The 20,344-nt window shown below is 32.9% G+C and overlaps 2 protein-coding genes across 4 annotated transcripts; one reads left to right on the plus strand and one right to left on the minus strand.

Annotated features, from left to right (window-relative positions):
* The first annotated feature begins 19 nt into the window (after window positions 1-19).
* On the plus strand, window positions 20-13,179 carry LOC114262999 (kinesin-like protein KIN-7D, mitochondrial). Of its 3 annotated transcripts, none has more exons than XM_028203463.2 (25): window positions 20-703; window positions 841-938; window positions 1,120-1,209; window positions 1,579-1,631; window positions 2,124-2,189; window positions 3,264-3,317; window positions 3,410-3,469; window positions 4,314-4,392; window positions 4,499-4,566; window positions 4,821-4,877; window positions 4,973-5,077; window positions 5,569-5,673; window positions 5,959-6,066; window positions 6,169-6,300; window positions 6,494-6,676; window positions 7,597-7,788; window positions 8,274-8,414; window positions 9,036-9,155; window positions 9,291-9,341; window positions 9,491-9,538; window positions 9,736-9,879; window positions 10,507-11,250; window positions 11,839-11,968; window positions 12,059-12,161; window positions 12,813-13,179. In XM_028203463.2, exons 1-24 carry the CDS (start codon window positions 360-362, stop codon window positions 12,142-12,144), a joined length of 3,258 nt encoding a protein of 1,085 aa, XP_028059264.2. In that variant the 5' UTR covers window positions 20-359; the 3' UTR covers window positions 12,145-12,161; window positions 12,813-13,179. The 3 variants fall into 3 exon arrangements, with proteins under 3 accessions (XP_028059264.2, XP_028059265.2, XP_028059266.2); XM_028203464.2 differs by having other exon boundaries at window positions 7,597-7,776; XM_028203465.2 differs by lacking the exon at window positions 7,597-7,788.
* A 1,688-nt stretch (window positions 13,180-14,867) lies between these two features.
* Window positions 14,868-17,662, minus strand: LOC114263025 (B-box zinc finger protein 20). The gene is made up of 3 exons (XM_028203519.2): window positions 17,277-17,662; window positions 16,164-16,598; window positions 14,868-15,432 (listed from the first exon to the last, which is right to left on the minus strand). The coding sequence occupies exons 1-3, from the start codon at window positions 17,460-17,462 to the stop codon at window positions 15,160-15,162; spliced, it is 894 nt and encodes a 297-aa protein (XP_028059320.2). The 5' UTR covers window positions 17,463-17,662; the 3' UTR covers window positions 14,868-15,159.
* Between the last annotated feature and the right edge of the window lie 2,682 nt (window positions 17,663-20,344).

Raw genomic sequence — 20,344 nt, forward strand, 5'->3', positions numbered from 1 at the left:
GGAAGTTCAAAAAAAAACAGTAAAATATTTTCATCTTTCTCACTGCCCCTCTCTCTACCCAACTCACCACACCAGTTATTCAGAATCTTCTCCTCTCTCTCTCTCCTCTGCAACTCTCTTTGTTTGAAAGAAGAAGAAGAGAACTCTCTCTCTGTCTCTCTGTCTCTCTTCATATTCAATATATATATATATATATCCATGGAAGTAGCTTCTATATCACTAGGCATTTGCTCAAAGCGTGAAGCCGAATTAAAAATCGAACAATTTCGCTTTAGAGCTTCAACCACGTGAACTCTGACAGATACTCTCTCTCTTGATTGTGGAGCTGTTAATTCGTCAGTTCTCGACTGAATCGAGCAATGGCGGCTTCATCGTCTCGGGGACGAAGTAGTTCACCATTCAACCATCGAAGGCCTTCGAGTCCTCACTCGTCATCGTCTTCGTCTTCTTCGTTCATGAGCACTCGGATTGTACCTCGCTCGTGTGCGTCTTCGTCGACATCGCATTACGGTTCAGGAAACGGTTACAGTTCCAGATCCATGACTCCAGGTCTGCCTCAAACCGACTCAGTGTACTCCAAGGGCTGTGGAGGTCGCTCGCCCGTTGATTTTGTGTCGGCCGATGAACTTCTAGCAGAGGAACTCGATGCGCCGAGATCCGGCGGCGATAGCATTTCGGTGACGATTCGGTTTCGGCCTTTGAGGTAATGTTAGATCTGAGTAAAAATTGATTTAGATCTGTAGTGCTTTTGTTTTTGAGGAAATTGAGTTGCTGGATTTAGGATTTTATTATGTGGCAATGTGTTTTGAGATTGGAGATAATTGTTTTTTGTGGTGGTAGTGAACGGGAATATCAGCGGGGGGACGAGATTGCGTGGTACGCGGATGGTGATAAAATTGTTCGAAATGAGTACAATTTGGCTACAGCTTATGCATTTGGTACAATTCTGGCCCTTTTAATTTTCATTTCACGCCAATTCTAAATTTTGAGTAAATTATGGGAAGAAATTGAATTTGAATTGAGTATAATTTTGAATCAATGCAATAGCATTGAATTTGGAGTTTGGAATGTGAATCTTATGTAGTTGTGAATTTCCCCTATTTGTTTTTACCTTCACAGATAGAGTTTTTGGACCCTCTACCATAACTGAGGAAGTATATGAAGTAGCTGCGCGGCCGGTTGTCAAGGCTGCCATGGAAGGTGTAAATGGTATGGTGCTTTTTTTTTTTTTTTCAGTGTGGGTGTGGGTGTGTGTGTGTAATATTCACTAGATTATGTTAATTTTCGCTACTAATTAATGAAAACAATAGTAGACAAATGCTGCTTACTGAAATCATGCTTCATTGATTCAGTTGTTATCGAAATACCCGATGACGCTCTAGTTCCATGCTGTAACTAACAAATGAAAACAATATTAGTGAAATGCTGCTTACTGAAGTTGAGCAGCCTAAATTAATGGTTGAAAACGATATTCAATTGGGCTGTCGTTTTCTTGTTAAGTATTTTTTACTTCAAGACATTTCAGTTAACTGCTAAAAGTAATTATTTTGATGTGAGATGTGGCTATTAATGATGCAGGAACTGTCTTTGCCTATGGTGTTACAAGTAGTGGGAAGACGCACACTATGCATGTAAGTCTAATACTTAGTTCATGTCCTTTTATTACTTTCTAAAAGCTAAAAGTTTCCTTCTGAATTGCATGAAAGATCATTAACAAACTTTATAATTCTGAATCTCTGATTGACTGTTGACTGCATGTGACTAGTAAGTTAAACTTATTGTCAGCTTAAGTCTTTTAATTCCACTATTATCATTTAAATCTTATACTCCCAAGTTGACAGTAACTAGTAAGTGAAGATTTTCCTAATACATTACTTCATATAGGTCTAATTAGTTTTTAGAATTACACAGTAGTGCATATACTTTTATTCCATCTAATTTTAATCTCCGTAGTGTTAACTGTAAGACCATTTTTGTCGTCTTGCATTCATAGTTTTTCAATAGCAATGTTTTATTCCCAAATACCGATTTATAATGATCTCATTATATATAGCAAATCCCTTGAACTTGATATGAGATTTTTTTGACTGCATTTGACTTTTTTTTTGTATTAATCTTTGTAGGGGGATCAAAATTCTCCAGGTATCATACCATTGGCCATAAAGGATGTTTTTAGCATTATTCAAGATGTAAGTGTGCTGGGATTTATTTGGATTTGAAGTATAATTCCATTAATTGCAAAAATATATGTTTTTTCTATGCCAGCCTTTTCTTATATTGCTATGAAGGCACTTTTTCTCCTTATGCTCTTATTACTTTATTATTTTCTTTATGGGATGATATAGACACGGTGGGAATACAACATAGAATATATGCTTTATATATTTTTATTTGCTTTGTATATCTATATATTCAGGACATAGAGATAAAAAAGACATCAATGCATATCTGGATATATATATGTGTGTATATATATTTTCAATTTTCCCCTGATTTGTTTCCATATATTTTACTTTGACCCTAAATTAGCTTTTTAAAATAAAAAAACTTACAAAGGTGTCTTGAGGCGTGTACAAACATAGGACACACCTGTCCGTGAAGAGTCGCCAATGTGTCCAGCAAAAAGTAGTAGTTAAAAAATTAGCATGCCACGTGGTGTGTCCGACATGTGGACACGTGTGCCCGCACCACAGTGTGTCGATGTCCAATCCGTGTTGGACACCGATACGGTTTCCATTTTGAAGTCTTTGTGCTTCCTAGCTTTGAACTATAGCACTTTTGTTGACAAGTTGTCAAATTTAAGTTTCCGTGTTGTTTTATTTTTTTTGATGCTTTATTTTCCTTCCATCCTTGTGAAAATTTAGAATTAGTGCTATTGCAGAATCACTTTATTATGCATTCCAAAACAAAAAATTTGCTGCACTAAAGAGTCTTCAACACTTTCCTTTTACTTTGTTTTCATTATGATAATTCATTTTTCATTTATTTTGTTCAGTCAATGGTTTTGCCTTTGAGTAATCATGGAAGCGTTCTCTCTTTTAAAACTGTGCTTCCATGAGGAAGAGAATATTGTTTACTTGATGTTAATTTTCAAACAAGTTTGATATTCAAAGATTGATAGTGCAATGATGCATATGCTCATCTTAGCTGGTGCAACATATTTATTTGCTTTCTTATTTCTGACAACTTTTTTCTCTCCCATAAATAGCTTGTCTATGATTGAAGTATTGAACTGTAAATGACTAACTGTGTTCTCTGTTCAGACTCCAGGACAAGAGTTCTTACTTCGAGTGTCATATCTTGAAATCTATAATGAGGTCAGTTATACCAGAAAAACACTATTTTTTACAATCTGAGTGGTGGTATGTTGGTTGACATTTTTGTAATTGCCATTGTAATTGGTGCACAGGTGATAAATGACTTGCTTGATCCAACTGGTCAAAATTTGCGAGTCAGAGAAGATGCACAGGTTTCTTGCTGAACTCTATGGAATTTGTTTTTTTAGCTTTAATCGCTATTGGATGAGAGTCCTTCCATCTAAGAAGCATGGACACTTCTAAGAAGGTGACGTATCCGTGTCGTGTCCGTGTCGGACACCGACACTCTTTGGACACTCTTAGGACATGTGTCCGACACTCTTCAAAACGTGTCCTAATTTTTAAATTTTTTTAAAGACCCGGATACTCTTTGGATACTTGGAAGACACACATGTCAATCACATAAACACACGTGTCTATCGATTGGATACATGTGAAAGTAATTATAAGTTTAAACAAAATAACTTAAGATACAATAATAAAACAAAAACCATATAAATTTATAGGAATTAGTGTCATATTGTATTTTTTATTATCTTTGAATGATATATTAATATATATAACATATAATAAATATATAAAATTACATATTTCACGCGTCCCCCACGTGTCGTGTCCTTCATTTTTTGAAAATTAACGTGTCAATGTGTCCGTGTCGTATCCGTGTCGTGTCACGTGTCCGTGTCCATGCTTCTTAGCCTTCCATGAGGATGAGAACATTGTTTTCTTTTTGTTATTTTAGTCATTTGGTTATTTTCATGGTAAAACGTGGAAAGAATGTGATGTTGCATCCATCCGATGTTGATAAGCTTCAGAATTGCCCCCACAAAATAACTTTCCTTTAGTCATAGATTATGTTGCTGCTCTATAATTTCTATCTAGCATCTGGAGGGGTTCTAATCCTGACTATAGCAAAACTCTTCCAAATTTTGTCAATACCTGATTTCTGTTAATTCCTGTTTATTGTTCTTATTTGTACTGGCAACACATTTACAGGGTACTTACGTTGAGGGTATAAAGGAAGAAGTTGTTTTGTCACCAGGGCATGCACTTTCTTTTATTGCTGCTGGAGAAGGTATTCACTGTAATCTGTTGTATGCATCTTCCCTCCTTGCTCTGTGTTAGTTGTTGGATTATTGATTGACTGAGTTCTCATCGCTGGTTTAATGATTGTTATGCAGAGCATCGTCATGTTGGTTCGAATAACTTTAATTTATTCAGTAGCCGCAGTCATACAATATTCACACTGGTTTGTTTATATTCTCAGACAAAACTTGCATTTTGCTTTGTTAAACCTAATTGTTGCCAGGAAAATGTTACGGTAAATGCAAGGGATATGAGCTTATCTTTGGTTGTAATTGGATAAAGACTTGTTTTCTCACATGCAAAATTTTCTCATCATTACTTTCTTGTACTGATTGTTTTTGCATAGCCATTTTGAGTGTTATGCTTTGTTTTCCTTTTTTTCATTTTCCGATGTCTAACCTATTGATGTGTTTGCAGATGATTGAAAGTAGTGCCCACGGTGATGAATATGATGGAGTGGTCTTCTCTCAACTTGTATGCTTCAAATCATGTATCATTCTTCTGGTATGAAATATTTGTCTTTGTTATGCGATAATGACAGTGTGCTTTGTTTTGCCTTTATATTTTAGAATTTGATTGATTTAGCTGGATCTGAGAGCTCAAAAACTGAAACAACTGGATTGAGGAGAAAGGAAGGAGCATACATTAACAAAAGTCTTCTAACACTTGGAACTGTAAGTGCCCAATGTTTACTTTTGTTACTAACCTTCGATTGGATTTCTTATTGGTTCCCTTAATTAATACTAATCTTTATCACCAGAAATAGAAAAAAGACTCAATACTATTTTTTTACCTGGTTGGGGAAACGGCAGTTTGGCCCAACGGTAAGGCTTGCTGTTAGCATCCCTGGTGCCGTTGGTTCAAGTCACGGAAATTGGTCCCTAGTCTGTGGCTTGTGTGTTAAAGGTGCAGGATGTGATTTGGTTTAGTCTTAGGTTCAAACCTTTCCTAGTGAGAGGGAAAAAAAAGAGAGAAGACATTGGTAATGTTGTCACCTGTTTATCCTCGGTCAACTATGGATTATATTAATGGCAGTTAGTGCTGTAACCGTTTTAAAATTTCACTTGCTTTCTGAGAGGATGTTGTTCTTGAGTTTCAGTAGTTAATGGCTTCTATATGTATGTGTTTCCATCTCCAATTGCATAATTTTACTTGGAATGTGTAGGTAATTGGAAAACTAAGTGAGGGGAAGGCTTCTCATGTTCCATACCGAGATTCCAAGCTTACCCGCCTCCTGCAATCTTCACTGAGTGGCCATGGACATGTTTCAGTGAGTATGAGAATCAAAAGAATAATGTTAGGTTTACTTTGCTTGATTTCATAGATGTTTCTTCCCAGAACTCATCTAATTTGTGTTTGTAAGTCCACAAGAGAAAACTTAGCAGCTATATTTTTTTAATGCTGTAAATATTTTTAACTGTAACTTTATTATATATACTTTCTACTTTGTTCGTCTACCTCATTCTGAACCATAATGCAGTACACAACCAAAGGAAATATCATGCAATAAGATCTGACATGTCTCTTACCTTTCTTTTTTGTTCTTTCTCCGCAGCTTATTTGCACAATTACTCCTGCATCCAGTAATATGGAGGAAACTCATAACACGTTAAAATTTGCGAGCAGGGCAAAGTGTGTTGAGATCTTTGCCTCACGTAATAAGGTGTCCTGACAGCAGTATATATTATATGATATTTCAAGAAGAATTCACTTTATATACACAAAGTTCACTGTTTGCTGATTTATAAAATCTCTCTTCTTCCAGATTATTGATGAAAAGTCTTTGATTAAAAAGTATCAAAGAGAAATATCAAGCCTCAAACTAGAACTTGATCAGCTAAAGAAGGGGATTCTTGTTGGTGTCAGTCATGAGGAGGTTATTAGCTTAAGACAACAGGTTTCCTTCCAAATCTTTTGTATTCTGCATTTGTATGGAATTGGCTTTGTTTGACTAACATTGAACCATACCTGTTTGGCATATGTAATGGTGGTTCTTTTTCTTAGTTTTTGATTTTCCAATCTTCCAGTGAGACTGGCTATGCAGATTTATGTTCTCATATGATGTTCACCTTTTGTTATTGATATAACAGTTGGAAGAAGGTCAAGTGAAAATGCAGTCAAGATTAGAGGAAGAGGAGGAAGCAAAGGCTGCTCTAATGAGTAGAATACAAAGGCTAACCAAGCTCATACTCGTTTCTACAAAGAATACAATTCCTGGATGTTTGAATGATGTGCCCAGTCATCAACGGAGGCATTCTGTTGGCGAGGATGATGTAAGCTGTCTTTTCCAGTTTCTGTAAATTAGAACTTAACTGATCTGTATCCCTCCCTCTCTCTATTCTTTTTCCTCCTCCTTTTTCTTAAACTCTTATTGTAGATTGATCGTTTATTTAGACCAAATGTAGCAATTTATTAGGCTTTTCATTAAAACAAATGAATGCAGGGATCTAGTAATTACTATTTTGGCAGTTGGAACAAAGCAAATGAAAAAGAAAAACTGGCATTTCTGATTTTGTAGTTTGTACAGTGTAGGATATACTAAAATTCGAATTAAAAATCTAAGTAACATTATCAATTCAGATACTGAATGAGTTTAATTGAAATTATGATCATTTACTTCTAGGTTTTTTTAATGAAATGAACAATAATGCTAGCCTTAAATTACCAGCAGATTTTTTGTTATTGAAATGATTCTTCTTGTGCTCTCCTTTTATTTTTCTCATTCTAGCATATGTTTAGTACTTCAATTGTTTGAGTGAATGATACTGCAGTGGTCAAATGACGCATACACAACTCCAAAGTAACATCAAATGTTTTCCCCTTTTCTTCATTTTTGTTTCTTTGATTTTTGTATTTGGGGATTATTTTCACCTGGGTTAACCTATTGCTAGTTTCAGAAGCTGTTGCTAGTTTTCCCCTGGGTTAACCTGTTGCTAGTTTCAATTTTCTCTTATGTACTTATATTGATTTTCATCTTGATCCTTGCTGGGTTGATTCCTGCAATGGTTTCTTTTGGAAAATCAATCAATCAATCAATCTCTCTCTCTCTCTCTCTCTCTCTCTCTGCATGCTTGCTGCACACATAAGCACATTAGAGATTGTTTGTTTCTGAATCAATCTTGGTTTCATTGTTTTAGTTGTGTTTCAATATAGGAAAACATGACCTTGATAGTGATCTTTCATGCTATTTCAGAAGCTGGATGTTTTGCGTGATGGTTCTTTTCTCATAGGGAGTGAGAATCACAAAGAATTCTCATCTTCTGCTTTGGCAATTTCATCCGATCCTTCTAATGAATTTAAACACACAAGATCTTCCAACAAGTGGAATGATGAATTATCACCAGCTGGCAGTACAGTTACTGAATCAACTCAAGTGGGTGAACTTGTCAGTGGTTCTTCCTGTAGTTTAAAACTGCCAATAGTTTGTTTTTGCTGCTCCTCTTTTTTCTATGAAACTAGTCAATAGTTTGCTGAGTTTTATGAGGTTGCCTTGACTGTTAACAAATGAAACAGATTCAAATACTTAAACTAGTTGGGCACATTAATTATGTAGTGACAAACAATTTCCTTGTACATTCTATTTGACTAAAATTTGTTCCAAGCTACATACCCATAATTTGCACAAGTGCTTCTCTCTCTTCTCTCTTTTCAATCTTCTTTATTTTTTTTAGTGTATCATTTTTCTGTGAAACCAGTCAATAGTTTGCCGAGTTTGATGAAGTTACCTTGACTGTTAACAACAAATGAACAGATTCAGATACTTAAATCATTGGGTACATTAATTATGTAGTGATAAACAATTTCCTCATATATTTTATTTGCACATTGGCATTTAACATCTGTAACTATAATTGTTTTGTTGGACTGCAGGGTGGGATGGCAATGTCAGATCAAATGGACCTTCTTGTTGAGCAAGTTAAGATGCTTGGTGGTGAGATTGCATTCAGCACCAGTACCTTGAAGCGTTTGGTGGAACAGTCCGTGAATGATCCTGTTAGCTCGAAAACTCAAGTAAAGCTTTTACTGATCACTTTAAGATCTATGCTTTATTTAATATGGTGCATTCATTTAATGAACATGTACTTTTGTCCTCTCATTTCATGAGGGTGGGAGCGTTCCTATCATCTTATGAAAAATTAAAGTCTGAGTTAGTTTACTCTTCCGCACAAATATTTCACTGTATATACTTCTTTATATTTGATCTTTGTTTATTGTATGTTTGATAGAGCATTAAATAGTGTTTGGATATGCGCATTGCTTGCCATATAAATGTGTATAATTTATGAGCTGATCTGATTCTTTTCTATTGGACCATTGACTAATGCTTTAAGTTTAGGCAGTTTCGGATCATTTAGTGCAATTCTTATGATATATTTCAGCTTGTCTTCAATAATTTCTGAAGTGTAGCTAAATCTAGTTTCATTTTAATCATCTTAGGACACACATTTCTCCAGCACAGTCCCTGTGCAAGATTACAGCAAGTCGACTCTTCAAGAAACTTAGATAACCAATGACATGCAACTTTCACTGTTCAGATTTTATGGTTTAAATTTTTATATGGTGCTTGCCTTTGGATATTCTTGGTATCGGGACTCATAATTTGTGCGGATGTGCTTTCTTTCTTGTATACAGATTCAGAACTTGGAACATGAAATCCAAGAAAAGAGAAGGCAGATGAGGGTTTTGGAACAACGCATTATGGAAAGTGGTGAGGCTTCAACTGCTAATGGTTCATTAATTGACATGCAACAGGTAATCTTCATCTTCATTGCATTTTCCTCTTCAATTTAATTTTAACATTAACCTCAAAGTCCATCCTAGATTCATTATTTTTTGGCAAATAACTCAACCATTGCATCTTTTTCTTTTCAATTTTCGGAGCAACAGAAAGTGATGAAATTGATGACCCAGTGTAATGAAAAAAGTTTTGAGCTAGAGGTCAGTACTCCAGTATATTTTCCATATAATGTTTTATCTGCAAAGTTTCATGGGAAGTTCACTTCATAAAATATTATGTCAAATTAAGATTCCAATCATTTGCTGCACTATATTGGTAAGCTGCTTGCTTTTATTGTCAATCAATGCAGATAACATCAGCAGACAATCGCATCCTCCAGGAGCAACTGCAGAATAAGGTCAAAATGACTTCACTCTACTGCACCTTTTAGATGCACGTGTTTTTTTAAAATTTGCCCATACCGCAATATTTTATTATTTTTTCATACCTATCTGGTTGAAGATGATGCTAGCAATTTTTGCTAAATAAAATGTTGTCTTTCTGCTTTTCCTTTCTCCTGTTTGCTTGAAAGGGTTATGTGTTTGTTGCCATCAGTGTGCAGAGAATAAGGAATTGCAAGAGAAAATAAATCTCCTTGATCAGCAGTTGGCTTCAGGAAGTGGTGGTAAATCGTCATCTTCTGAACAATGTATATCTGAAGAATACGTGGATGAGTTGAGAAAGAAAATTAAGTCTCAGGTGATTATTGGGTCTTCTGGCTTTTAAATATGCGCACGCCTTGACAGAATTGCAGTCATGGTTTTGATGTTTTGGATGGAATTTATAATTTATTCTGCAATATCACTTTATCTTTTAACCTTGTAGATGTTTGATTCTGCTAATTTCTGTGTAGTTTTAATTTGAGAATTCAAGCATTATTCAACCACAGCTGGATTTATAAATTCACTGCGATGTCTTACCAAAGCAAAGTGGTGTACAGCATATATTATATCACTTTTACCAACAATGATATGTTTGACCTGCTGTTAGCCTTCCACTGGAATGCCAAATGTAGCTAGTGTGTTTCATCATTAATGTGTGATTTGTGTCCAGGATTTTCTTTCATATTCATAGGAGGGCATTAACATGTGTAGTTCACCCCTTCCGTTTGAGTCCCTGCTCTAATAAAGTTTGTTGCATGCTCTTGAGGTCTAAACAATTTCTCTTCACGTGTCCAATTCAAGAATCTTTAATAATTTTTAGAAGAGCATGTAATATGTTATCTAAATTTAACTGAAAGCAGGAACTGATGTGGGTTTTATATACTTTTTTTTTTTGTTGTGTGCATAATGGACCTTACATAGATGGTTTTGGTTCTTTGTGCAGGAAATTGAGAATGAGAAACTAAAGTTAGAACATGTTCATATTTTAGAGGAGAACAGTGGATTACATGTACAGAATCAAAAATTGTCTGAAGAAGCTTCTTATGCAAAGGAACTGGCCTCTGCTGCTGCCGTTGAGTTGAAGAATTTGGCTGGTGAAGTCACAAAGCTCTCTCTACATAATGCAAAACTAGAGAAAGAACTATTGGCTGCTCAAGAAATGGCACATTCTAGAGGTGCTGGTTTACAAACTGGTAGTGCTGTCAACAGGAAGTATAGTGACAGCATAAGACCAGGTAGAAAAGGACGGCTTTCTGGCAGAGCTAATGAAGTTTCCAGAATGTTCTATAGTGAGTTGGACTCCTGGGATCTTGACCCAGATGATTTGAAGATGGAGTTGCAGGCAAGGAAACAACGGGAGGCGGCCCTTGAGGCTGCATTGGCTGAGAAGGATTTTGTTGAAGAGGAATACAGGAAAAGAGCTGAAGAAGCAAAGAAACGGGAGACAGCTTTGGAAAATGATTTAGCCAACATGTGGGTGCTTGTTGCACAGCTGAAAAAAGAGGGGGGAGCTATCCCTGAGTTAAGCACCAATGAGAGGCAAACTGATGGAATAAACCGTGTGAATGATCCGAAAATAGATGATGTTGACAGCAAAAATAATGTCCTCAAAGAGAGGCAAGTAACGGATGTTAGAAAACCAGCTCAAGATGTTTCCAAGGAAGAATCTCTTGTTCTTCGTTTGAAGGTAACTCTTTCTTTCTCTCTCTTTCCTCTCAGTCTCCCCTATGCATTATAAATTGAGAAGCTTGCATGCGCTCTCATTTATCTGGCTGAATGCATTCGACTGAGTTCATTTTGCTTTGTAGGTAAATTATGATGTGGCCTTAAGTCAAAAAACATTTCTATGGCCACAACTCAAGTCCACTCAAGAGGACTTCATTCTAATTATTCAGTGTTGGCTATATATGAGTAAAACTTCAATGCGACGGTGATATACCATGCCATCATTTACAAGTGGTATCACACCAATAATAAAACACCATATAAGAAGATTAGCCCCAGTACCACTGTATGTTTCCATACAACGACATGTTTTCCACCCATAAAACATTTCTGATTACCTGTTTTATTCGAAACATATTTGCCAGGAGCACATGTTTATGTAGTAGACAAATTTTCTACAGTTGCATCTGATGAAACATTGTACAGCATTGCTATACCTGCAAATCTTCTCCCGAAAACTTTAGCATTTAACTCGGAGTTGTGTAGCTTCTTTAGTTCATGTGCTTTTGGTGATTCGATGTTTTTTTTATTGTATTGTAAATGCTTTCAGGCTCGACTCCAAGAGATGAAGGAGAAAGAACTTAAATATTCAGCGAATGGGGATGCAAATTCTCATGTATGTAAAATATGTTTTGAAACACCAACTGCCACCATGCTTCTCCCTTGCCGGCACTTTTGTCGTAAGTTTTTGGAAATCTTTTACACTCTGCTTTCTTAAACCTCAAGCTCAGTAGCATAACAGCAGTAACCTTTGTGTGTACCTTTTGCAGTGTGTGAATCTTGTTCACTTGCTTGTTCTGAGTGTCCAATTTGTCGGACAAAGATCACAGATAGGATTTTTGCTTTCACCCCTTGACAATGTTGCATGGTCAGGTAATTAAGGGTTTTTTTTTTTTTTCTTCTGCATTTTTTATGTTAAAAAAAGTAGTGAACATGGTAGTTTAATCCATGTAGAGAAATTTCAAAAATAGACATGAGACTACCATTCCTCTTCCTGGAATTTTCCCATCAGCAAGTCTAGACATAATGTCACATCATATGGATTATTTGAGTTAGTTATTGGTAATTCCTAGACAAATTTTGTAACATAGCTGGATTGATTTGCTTGGACTGATTTGCTTGATTTTACGCGTCATTTGCTTCGGTAGAGAACATTTTTCAACAAAAAAACATTTTCTATTCTATAAAAATTTCCCCCTATATTTGGTTGCAACCTTGAAACTAATGTACTAGTGGTGGTAGCATGGTGGAGGAGGTGGTGGTGATAGTGGTGGCTTGTGCTGGTGAGGTCGTGGTAAGGTGGAGGTTGGGTTGGGGGCTGCGGTGGTAATGTGGTGGCATTTTGAAAACATTTTTGGCCCCAACAAACTTGAATTCTGTTAATCATGAAAAATATTTTTTTTCATAACAGATGCTAAACATAAAAATATTTTTGCAGAAAATGTTTTATGCCAAAACAAACGGAACAGAGTGATTAGGACAGAAAATTTCACTATATCTGATTTGTTTGACTTCTGGTTGCAGGGATTTTTATCATCTTCTTCCACCTGTTTGTATTTTCTCATGGAATAGAGCGGGTGACATTCTTTTATTAGTTTTATGCAACTGTTGAAAAAGGTATATTTGCCTCTTGTATCTCTCTCCCAAGGGGCTGTAAAATAAGAGGGGGGAAAATGAACAAAACTTTAAAATGAAGAAAAAAAGAATGTAAAACTACATATGAAGCCATTTGAAATTTTCATTGCATATTTGTAAGCTTCTACAACAAGATTTTTTTATTTCTTTTTATTCTTTTCTTTCTCTTTCCTTTTTTTTTTTTTTTTTTTTTTTTTTTCTCTTCTTTTTTTGTATTAAACACAACAATTAATACATGGAGATGTTTGTAAATAAATTTTTTTAAAGTTTTTTAGTCCTTGAGCAGGTGTTAAAAATGAGTAAGTTAAGGGGTTGTTTGGGATGTTCTAAATAAGTACACTTTTTGACTTTTTATGAAATATGCGTTGGGTTTGAAGTGATGTGATAGAGAGGTGATGTGACTTAAATAGGATAACGACTTTTTAACTTTTTTTGGAGATGCCAAACTTAGTCTAAGTTTTGCACTCTTATGTTTGGATCATGGATTTGGAGAAAAAAAAAGTAAAAAAAAATTAGTTTATATGTTATTCATATTTTTTTTTCACAATTTTCTTCTTTCTTTTTAAATGTTTATTCAAATTCATGATTCAAACAAAGTCTTAAAAGTATTATCTAGTTTTCATTATGGCCCATAAAGTGTAGATTTTTGTCAGTGTGATCTAGTAAACTTTTGGAACAAATTTTGCGAATTTTTTTTAAAAAAAAATCTTATTAAAAAACGTGTCCAAACATCATTGGGTATCATTGCTTGGTTTCATTTTTTTAAAAATATTTTTCAAAACATTTTATTTTCTTGTTTTTTTTATTGAATTTTTTTAATATTTTAAGTATTTTTTTTTATTTTTTAAACATACCTAACATAAATATATCTAAAAAGTAAAAAAAATTTGAAAAAAATCTTTTAAAAATTTACTAAATACTAAAAATATAAAAAAATACGAGAATTTAGTATATTTTTTTGTATTTTTAAGTATTTATTAATTTTTTAAAATATTTTTTTATAAATTTTTTACTTTTTAAATATATCGAAGTAAGGTGCATTTAAAAAAGTTAAAAAAATGTTTAAACTTTTAAAAATATTCAGTAAAAATAAAAAATTAAAAAATTCAGTTTTTAAAAAATTTAATCCAAAAAATTTAAATTAAATACACTAATTGTTTTTTATTTTTCATAACTAATCCTTTTGAGTTTTTTTGTATTTTGAGAATTTTTTTAAATATTAGTAAATATATCTATAGAATTATTGGAACTGTTGTCGAACTCTCACGGAAAATGCCTGGCATTGAATAGCTGGGTAAAAAGTGGTGTAAATGCAAATTCCATACATATAGCTATCACAGCTCAAGGGAAACCCCCAAAAAAACAATAATTAAATGTTCAAAGCTTTTTTTTTTAGTTTTTATTATTATTTTTTTTTTTTTTGTGGGATGATCAATGCTTTGGAAAGTAGGGGAATTGCAGCCCGGTGGGCTTTTCAAAAAATATTTATAAATACAATAAAAATTTTAAATTTTAATTATTAATATTTATAAAATTTATGATTGATGTGTAATTTTTTTTATTTTTTTATTTTATACTGAATTGCTATTTTTAAAAGTTGATATCTTACAAAGTGATTGGCATAGACGACCCTCCTAAAGATTAATGGTGGTACTATATATACCAATTAATATACATATTAGTGTATATAGACGACCCACTTAAAGATTAATGGCAGTGCTACATACACCAATTAATGCATATTTTAGTGTACACATTAGTATATCAATTAGTGTTACGACATTATTACTGACCTCACCTATTATACAAATTGTAAATACCAAAAATTTCTAAAATTATGTCACATCATCTGTTAATATATTAGTTAGTATATTAGTTATATATAGCATTATTCAAAGATTAAACAACAAAACATAAATAAAATAGTGGTGTTACATGCACCAATTAATATAAACATTAGCGAACCAACTAGTATTATACCATTATTACTGATCCCACTTATTATACAAATTACAAATATAAAAAATCTTTAAAATTATTTCACATCATCTATTAATATACTAATTAGTACATTAATTAATACATATAGCGTTCGATCTTGCAATATATTTCTTGAAAAAGTTTAAAATCACATAAACCGATCATGACAAACCTTTTCATAAGACGGGCTTCAACTTTTTATAAGTCCCTCTCGTATGTGATTAGTTTATGTTCAAATAGAAGACCAGATATTCTTCTACCAAAAATGTCTCGATTTCTTGAAAGAAGGGCTGATCTGAGGAACTGTAAAACCATCTTCACTCCATTTCTTCATGCCAACTTTCATCACATTTTGTGATTCATCAGACTTCTTTAGTAGTGAATTGATCACATTAGTTTGGGGTAGACATTGAGGAGTATGAGAAGATTCAGGTGGAGATTGAAGTGGCCTACTATCAGAATCTCCTGATAAAGGATACAGAATGCTTTCAAAACCATGATCCCAAAGCCTCAACTCATTGTCATAATTCTGCAAATCAATCCCAACACCAAATACCATCAGCAACAAACAAGGATTATATCATGTTGGTAATCTAATTGGAGATAAATTGTTGGGCTCTAATGAATTCATTCTGGGCACTCTTTTAAATCGAACGGTTCATCTTATAAGATTTGTCAAACAAATCATTAATTTAAATATATAAGTTGATTGGATATCAGTATGATAATTACATGATTACATGATGAGATCACATTTTGCTTAAAAAACTAAATGGTCTATTTTGAAAATCATACTTGTATCTATTTTTATTAGACAAAGTAATCCGACCATTTAGCTTAAGATGCGCGAATCATACTACCGAGATGATCTCACTAAACCCAACAATACATCTCTAGTAGGCTGGAAAGAAGCTAATTTTTTACCTAAAAATGTGATCGGCAGTTATATTATTAATGAGGCTATAAACACAAAATGTTGTGCACAAAAACTATGTATTGATTTTTTTTCCGAAAATAAAAATATATAATATAGATTTAACTACCAATTTTAAATATACAAAATATATAAATTTGGATTTTTTTTTTGAGTACACCATTTGTGTGTTGTTTATATCAAGGGCGTTATGTATACGAGTAAATAAATATAAATGCACATAATATTTTCATAAAAAACGAGACGTAGTGTGACACAAAGGGTGAGTTCTAATTGTGGTCCCGAGTGCATAATGTTCTTGGAAAGATGTAGAGTGTACTGCAAACCTCGCAGAAACCATGGGGAAAACATGAAGGATCAAGGAAGTCATCGACGCGCCATCCTGGTAATGTCTCCATCAAGTACTCCGATATGCTACTTGTTGACACCGATCGTTCTTGGCTACTATTCATACACCGATCTTCATCAGCTCTACTGGGTATTGATGTTGAAGGCAATGCATTATCAGTGTAGAAAGATTTATTAGAAACCGAGTATTTGATCTCGGAGTCATTGGCAACAATGTCGTCACCACTGCTTTTGGAGGACAATGAAGCTTGGTATGAATAAGGAGAAGAAGAAGGAGGAGGTGAGATTCGAACACCGGTGAGAAGAAACCTGTTGTGCTTCTGGGTGTGCTCGTTTGCTTTGTGGATTGGAATGTCACATTCTCTACATAGAATCGCTCTATCTTCTTGGCAGAACAGAAAGGCACGTCTCTCCTGTATATCAAAAGATCCAACAAAACAATACAATCAATCAATATTCCCATGCTGAAACATCAAGGTAAATCACGCTCCGTATGTTTGAGCAAAAAATATGGTATTGAATTTTGATACAATAAAAATCAATAAAAACATTTTTTATAGTTAACAGTAAAATATTTTTCAAACTAAAATTTTACTAAAGGTACCACACTCTCACCCGCTCTTACCTCTGCCATCACACCACTATCAGCACGGCCACCACCACTATCACTGTTGTTATTACTGCCACTGTCACCCCACCACAATACCACCACCTCTACCTTCACTCCACCAGCACCACAATACCAAACATAAAAATATTTTTCTAATATTTTTTATTAAAAAATATTTTCCGCTCAAACAAATCACACCACAACGTCTGTTTTGGAAAATAGACTGTCTTTTGATTTATCTTATTGAGTTGCAAAAAAGAAAAAGAAAAAGAAAAGAAAGAGAATTATTTGTAAGCTGATCTACTTTCTGATTATAAAATTTCAACTTGAAAAAATGCACCAAACAGGGTTGTCTCTGTTCCAATTCAATAATGTTTCTGGTACATTTGTTTCAATTCTGTTTCTGTTCTTACACAAATACATTATGAGAGAGAGAGAGAGAGAGAGAGAGAGAGTGTGGGTGAAGCATAAGATCGAATACCTGGCAGATATCACAGCGAGGGGATTCTTTGAAAGAAGGGTGGAGGAGAGAGAATCGGATGTGTTTGGTGGCCACCTTGTTTGCGTGGTGGACTCTTCGGTCACAACCGTCGCACAGGGCGGCTTCATCGGCGGAGCAAAACACAGTCGCTTCTTCTCTCTCACAAACATCGCACTTGATCTTCATTCTCTCTCTCTGATCTGTTCTGTATCGTTGTGTTGACTATTGAGAGAGAGAGAGAGAGATGTAAAGAGAATTTTAATGGGAAAGAAGACGAAAGTATATGGGCAAATGGGTAGGGATGAGAGGGAGAGAGGGTTGCGAGCTTAGCCCGGATTGGTAGAGTTTATTTTCAGTTTATTTTAATTTTTAGTTTAATTTAAACTATTTTGACGTGTTTGGTTTAACTTAATAATATAGTCTATAACTTTTTTTAAGTAAAAAATTAACTTATTCTTTGAGTAAGGGAGGAAAAACTTAATTTATAAGTAAAAAATCAGTTTATATTCACAGTTATAAGTTATAAGCTGTTAAGTTATAAATTATAATCACTTTCTTACAGCTCTACCAAACAGGGCCTATCTATTTCTAAGAATTCGTCAGCGTGCTTGGTTTCAGTTTTTTTAATTTATTTTTTTGAAAATCAAATTTTTATTTTTAGTATTTTTTTTGTTTTTAATAAATATTTTTAAAATTTGAAGTAATTTTTTTACTTTTTTAGATTTATCTTACTAAGAAGTATTTAAATAGTAAAATATTTGTGAAATAATATTTTAAAAAATTAATAAATATATAAAAATATGAAAATATATTGAATTTTTGTATTTTTTATATATTTTTTGGTATTTAATATTTTTTTTAAAGACTTTTTTTACAAATATTATACTTTTTAAATGTATTTATTTTAAGTGTGTCTAAAAATTAAAAAAATTACTTAAAATATTAAAAAAATTATTAAAAATATTAAAATACCGAAAATAAAAAAAAAAAATTTCTGAAAATTATTTTTTAAAAAACTATAACCAAACAAGTTGGATTCTCTCTCTCAAATGGAGTTTCTCTCTCTTCCTTTGCGTAGGTATGGACATGGACATGGACATGGGGGGCAACAACTTGTTTTTCGCTCTCAGCTCCGAGTCATATCTGGAATTGCGAGCATGGACGTATGGGCTGCCACTAAGGAGCCTTTTAACATGTTTTGTTTGATTTTTTTTTTTTTAAATATTAAAAAAATATTTTTAATACAGAAAAGATATTTCTAATATTTTGTTTGGTTTTTGATTTATTTTTTTAAAATTTATTTTTTTATTTTTTATTTTTAGTGATTTTTTAATATTTTAAATATTTTTTTTACTTTTTAAATGCGCATAATTTAGATGTATTTAAAAATTAAAATATTTATAAAAAAATATTTAATTTTTTTAATAAATACATAATAATACGAAAATGTACTGAATTTTTATGAATTTTTTATAAAAAAAATTCATAAATATTATACTTTTTAAGTTTATATAGGTTAGGTGCATTTAAAAAATAATTTTTTTTCCTTAAAATATTAAAATTTTTGGCTAAAAAAAACCACAATAAACAAAAAAAACTCAATTTTTTGAAACCAAACAAAAGAATTTATGCCTCTCAAAAGATAAGCGTTTGTTTTTTCATCAAAATAATTTTTAGTTTTTAGAAGAAAAAAAATTGAAAACATAATCAAAAAATCAAATCAAACAATCAATTATTTTATTTATACATAAATTAATCATAGAATCCAACATAATATATTCACAAAAACTAATAAAAAAATCGAACATAACATTTTCACGTGAGTTGTGACCTACAAAGTGAGCTAGTGATATGAGAGGTTGTGAAGTAATTGATTTGTATTCCATTTTTTTCTTTCTATTTTCTAGTTGTACATGTTTTGGATTGACTAGATTGAGTTGAGAAAAATTTTGTATTGAAGTGAACTACTTGATTCAATTAGTTGATGAGGATTGAAATTGACTAGACGCCACAATTCGTTTTATAAAATTTTCAGGTTTAATGTAAAGGAGGATTTTTCATGAGATTTTATAAAAGATTTAATAAAAATTCATGGAATCTTTAATCAAAATTAAATGAAAAGAAATAATGGAGATTACTTCATAAATATCTTATTCCTTAAAGCTGAAGAAAACAATTTTTAATAAGAGTTTATTTAGAGGATAATAATAAAAAAATTTGGTACCATTTTCTCAAGTTTCAAACTTAAGCAATAGGATGATATGTCTTGTTTAGATAAAAGCCATAACATTGGTGTAATTGTGGGCTTTGGTTCTAGGTAATTTGTTGTTAGTCAAGTTTAACTCAATCTAAGGAAATGATTCATCACCAGGACAAATAGGGAATGCACCAACCCTCATCATAGGAAGCAAAGTCATGATCAAAATATAGTACGATCAATTTCAACCAATTAAGGAATACACTAGGCACCTTTCCACATTGCCACCACCCCAGTGGTACATTGGTGCTCTCTTCATATTCTCATTTTCACCAAAATACACTCCCCATCAAATGTTAAATGGTTCTTCTTTGAATATAAATAAGTATAAATGTACACGTATTTTTAATAAGAGTTTATTTAGAGAGATGCTATTCTTATTCTATTTTGTTTCAAATATACTCTTTTATTTATCTTTATTATATATAGAAGGGAGTGTATTTGGAGCAAAGTGGAATGAAAAAAAGTAACTATGTATAATAAAGATAAAAAATTTTGTGTACCTATATCTATCTATCTATCTATCTATCTATCTATCTATATCTGTCTATACTATATAATAAGCAAAAAGGGGTTTTTAACCCCCAAGGCCAGTGGAAGTTTCAATATCCCAATTCGAATTTCCTAAATTTTTTATGTAAAAAATAAAAAAACTGAACATTGATTTGGTCAAAATCCTCTGATCAGCATTTATTAACTTTTTTCAATCCACATGTCTTTCTATATGCCTGCATTTATTGATTTGGTCAAAATCCCCTAATCAATATTTAAAACCCCATCATACAAATAATTATAGATACCCTTATTTTTA

The sequence above is a fragment of the Camellia sinensis genome, chromosome 2, assembly GCF_055761805.1.
Source record: "Camellia sinensis isolate YWXY chromosome 2, ASM5576180v1, whole genome shotgun sequence".
Lineage (NCBI taxonomy): Eukaryota > Viridiplantae > Streptophyta > Magnoliopsida > Ericales > Theaceae > Camellia > Camellia sinensis.

Bases quoted from the DNA above. Each gene is read 5' to 3' on its own strand.
- LOC114262999 (XM_028203463.2), top strand. From the start codon at position 360: ATGGCGGCTTCATCGTCTCGGGGACGAAGTAGTTCACCATTCAACCAT. The intron at 704-840 runs GTAATGTTAGAT...TTGTGGTGGTAG, and splicing joins ATTCGGTTTCGGCCTTTGAG to TGAACGGGAATATCAGCGGG. The intron at 939-1,119 runs GTACAATTCTGG...TTACCTTCACAG, and splicing joins GGCTACAGCTTATGCATTTG to ATAGAGTTTTTGGACCCTCT.
- LOC114263025 (XM_028203519.2), bottom strand. From the start codon at position 17,462: ATGAAGATCAAGTGCGATGTTTGTGAGAGAGAAGAAGCGACTGTGTTT. The intron at 16,599-17,276 runs GTATTCGATCTT...TTTGATATACAG, and splicing joins CTCGCTGTGATATCTGCCAG to GAGAGACGTGCCTTTCTGTT. The intron at 15,433-16,163 runs GTTTGCAGTACA...ATTGATTTGCAG, and splicing joins TTCCCCATGGTTTCTGCGAG to AATTATGACAATGAGTTGAG.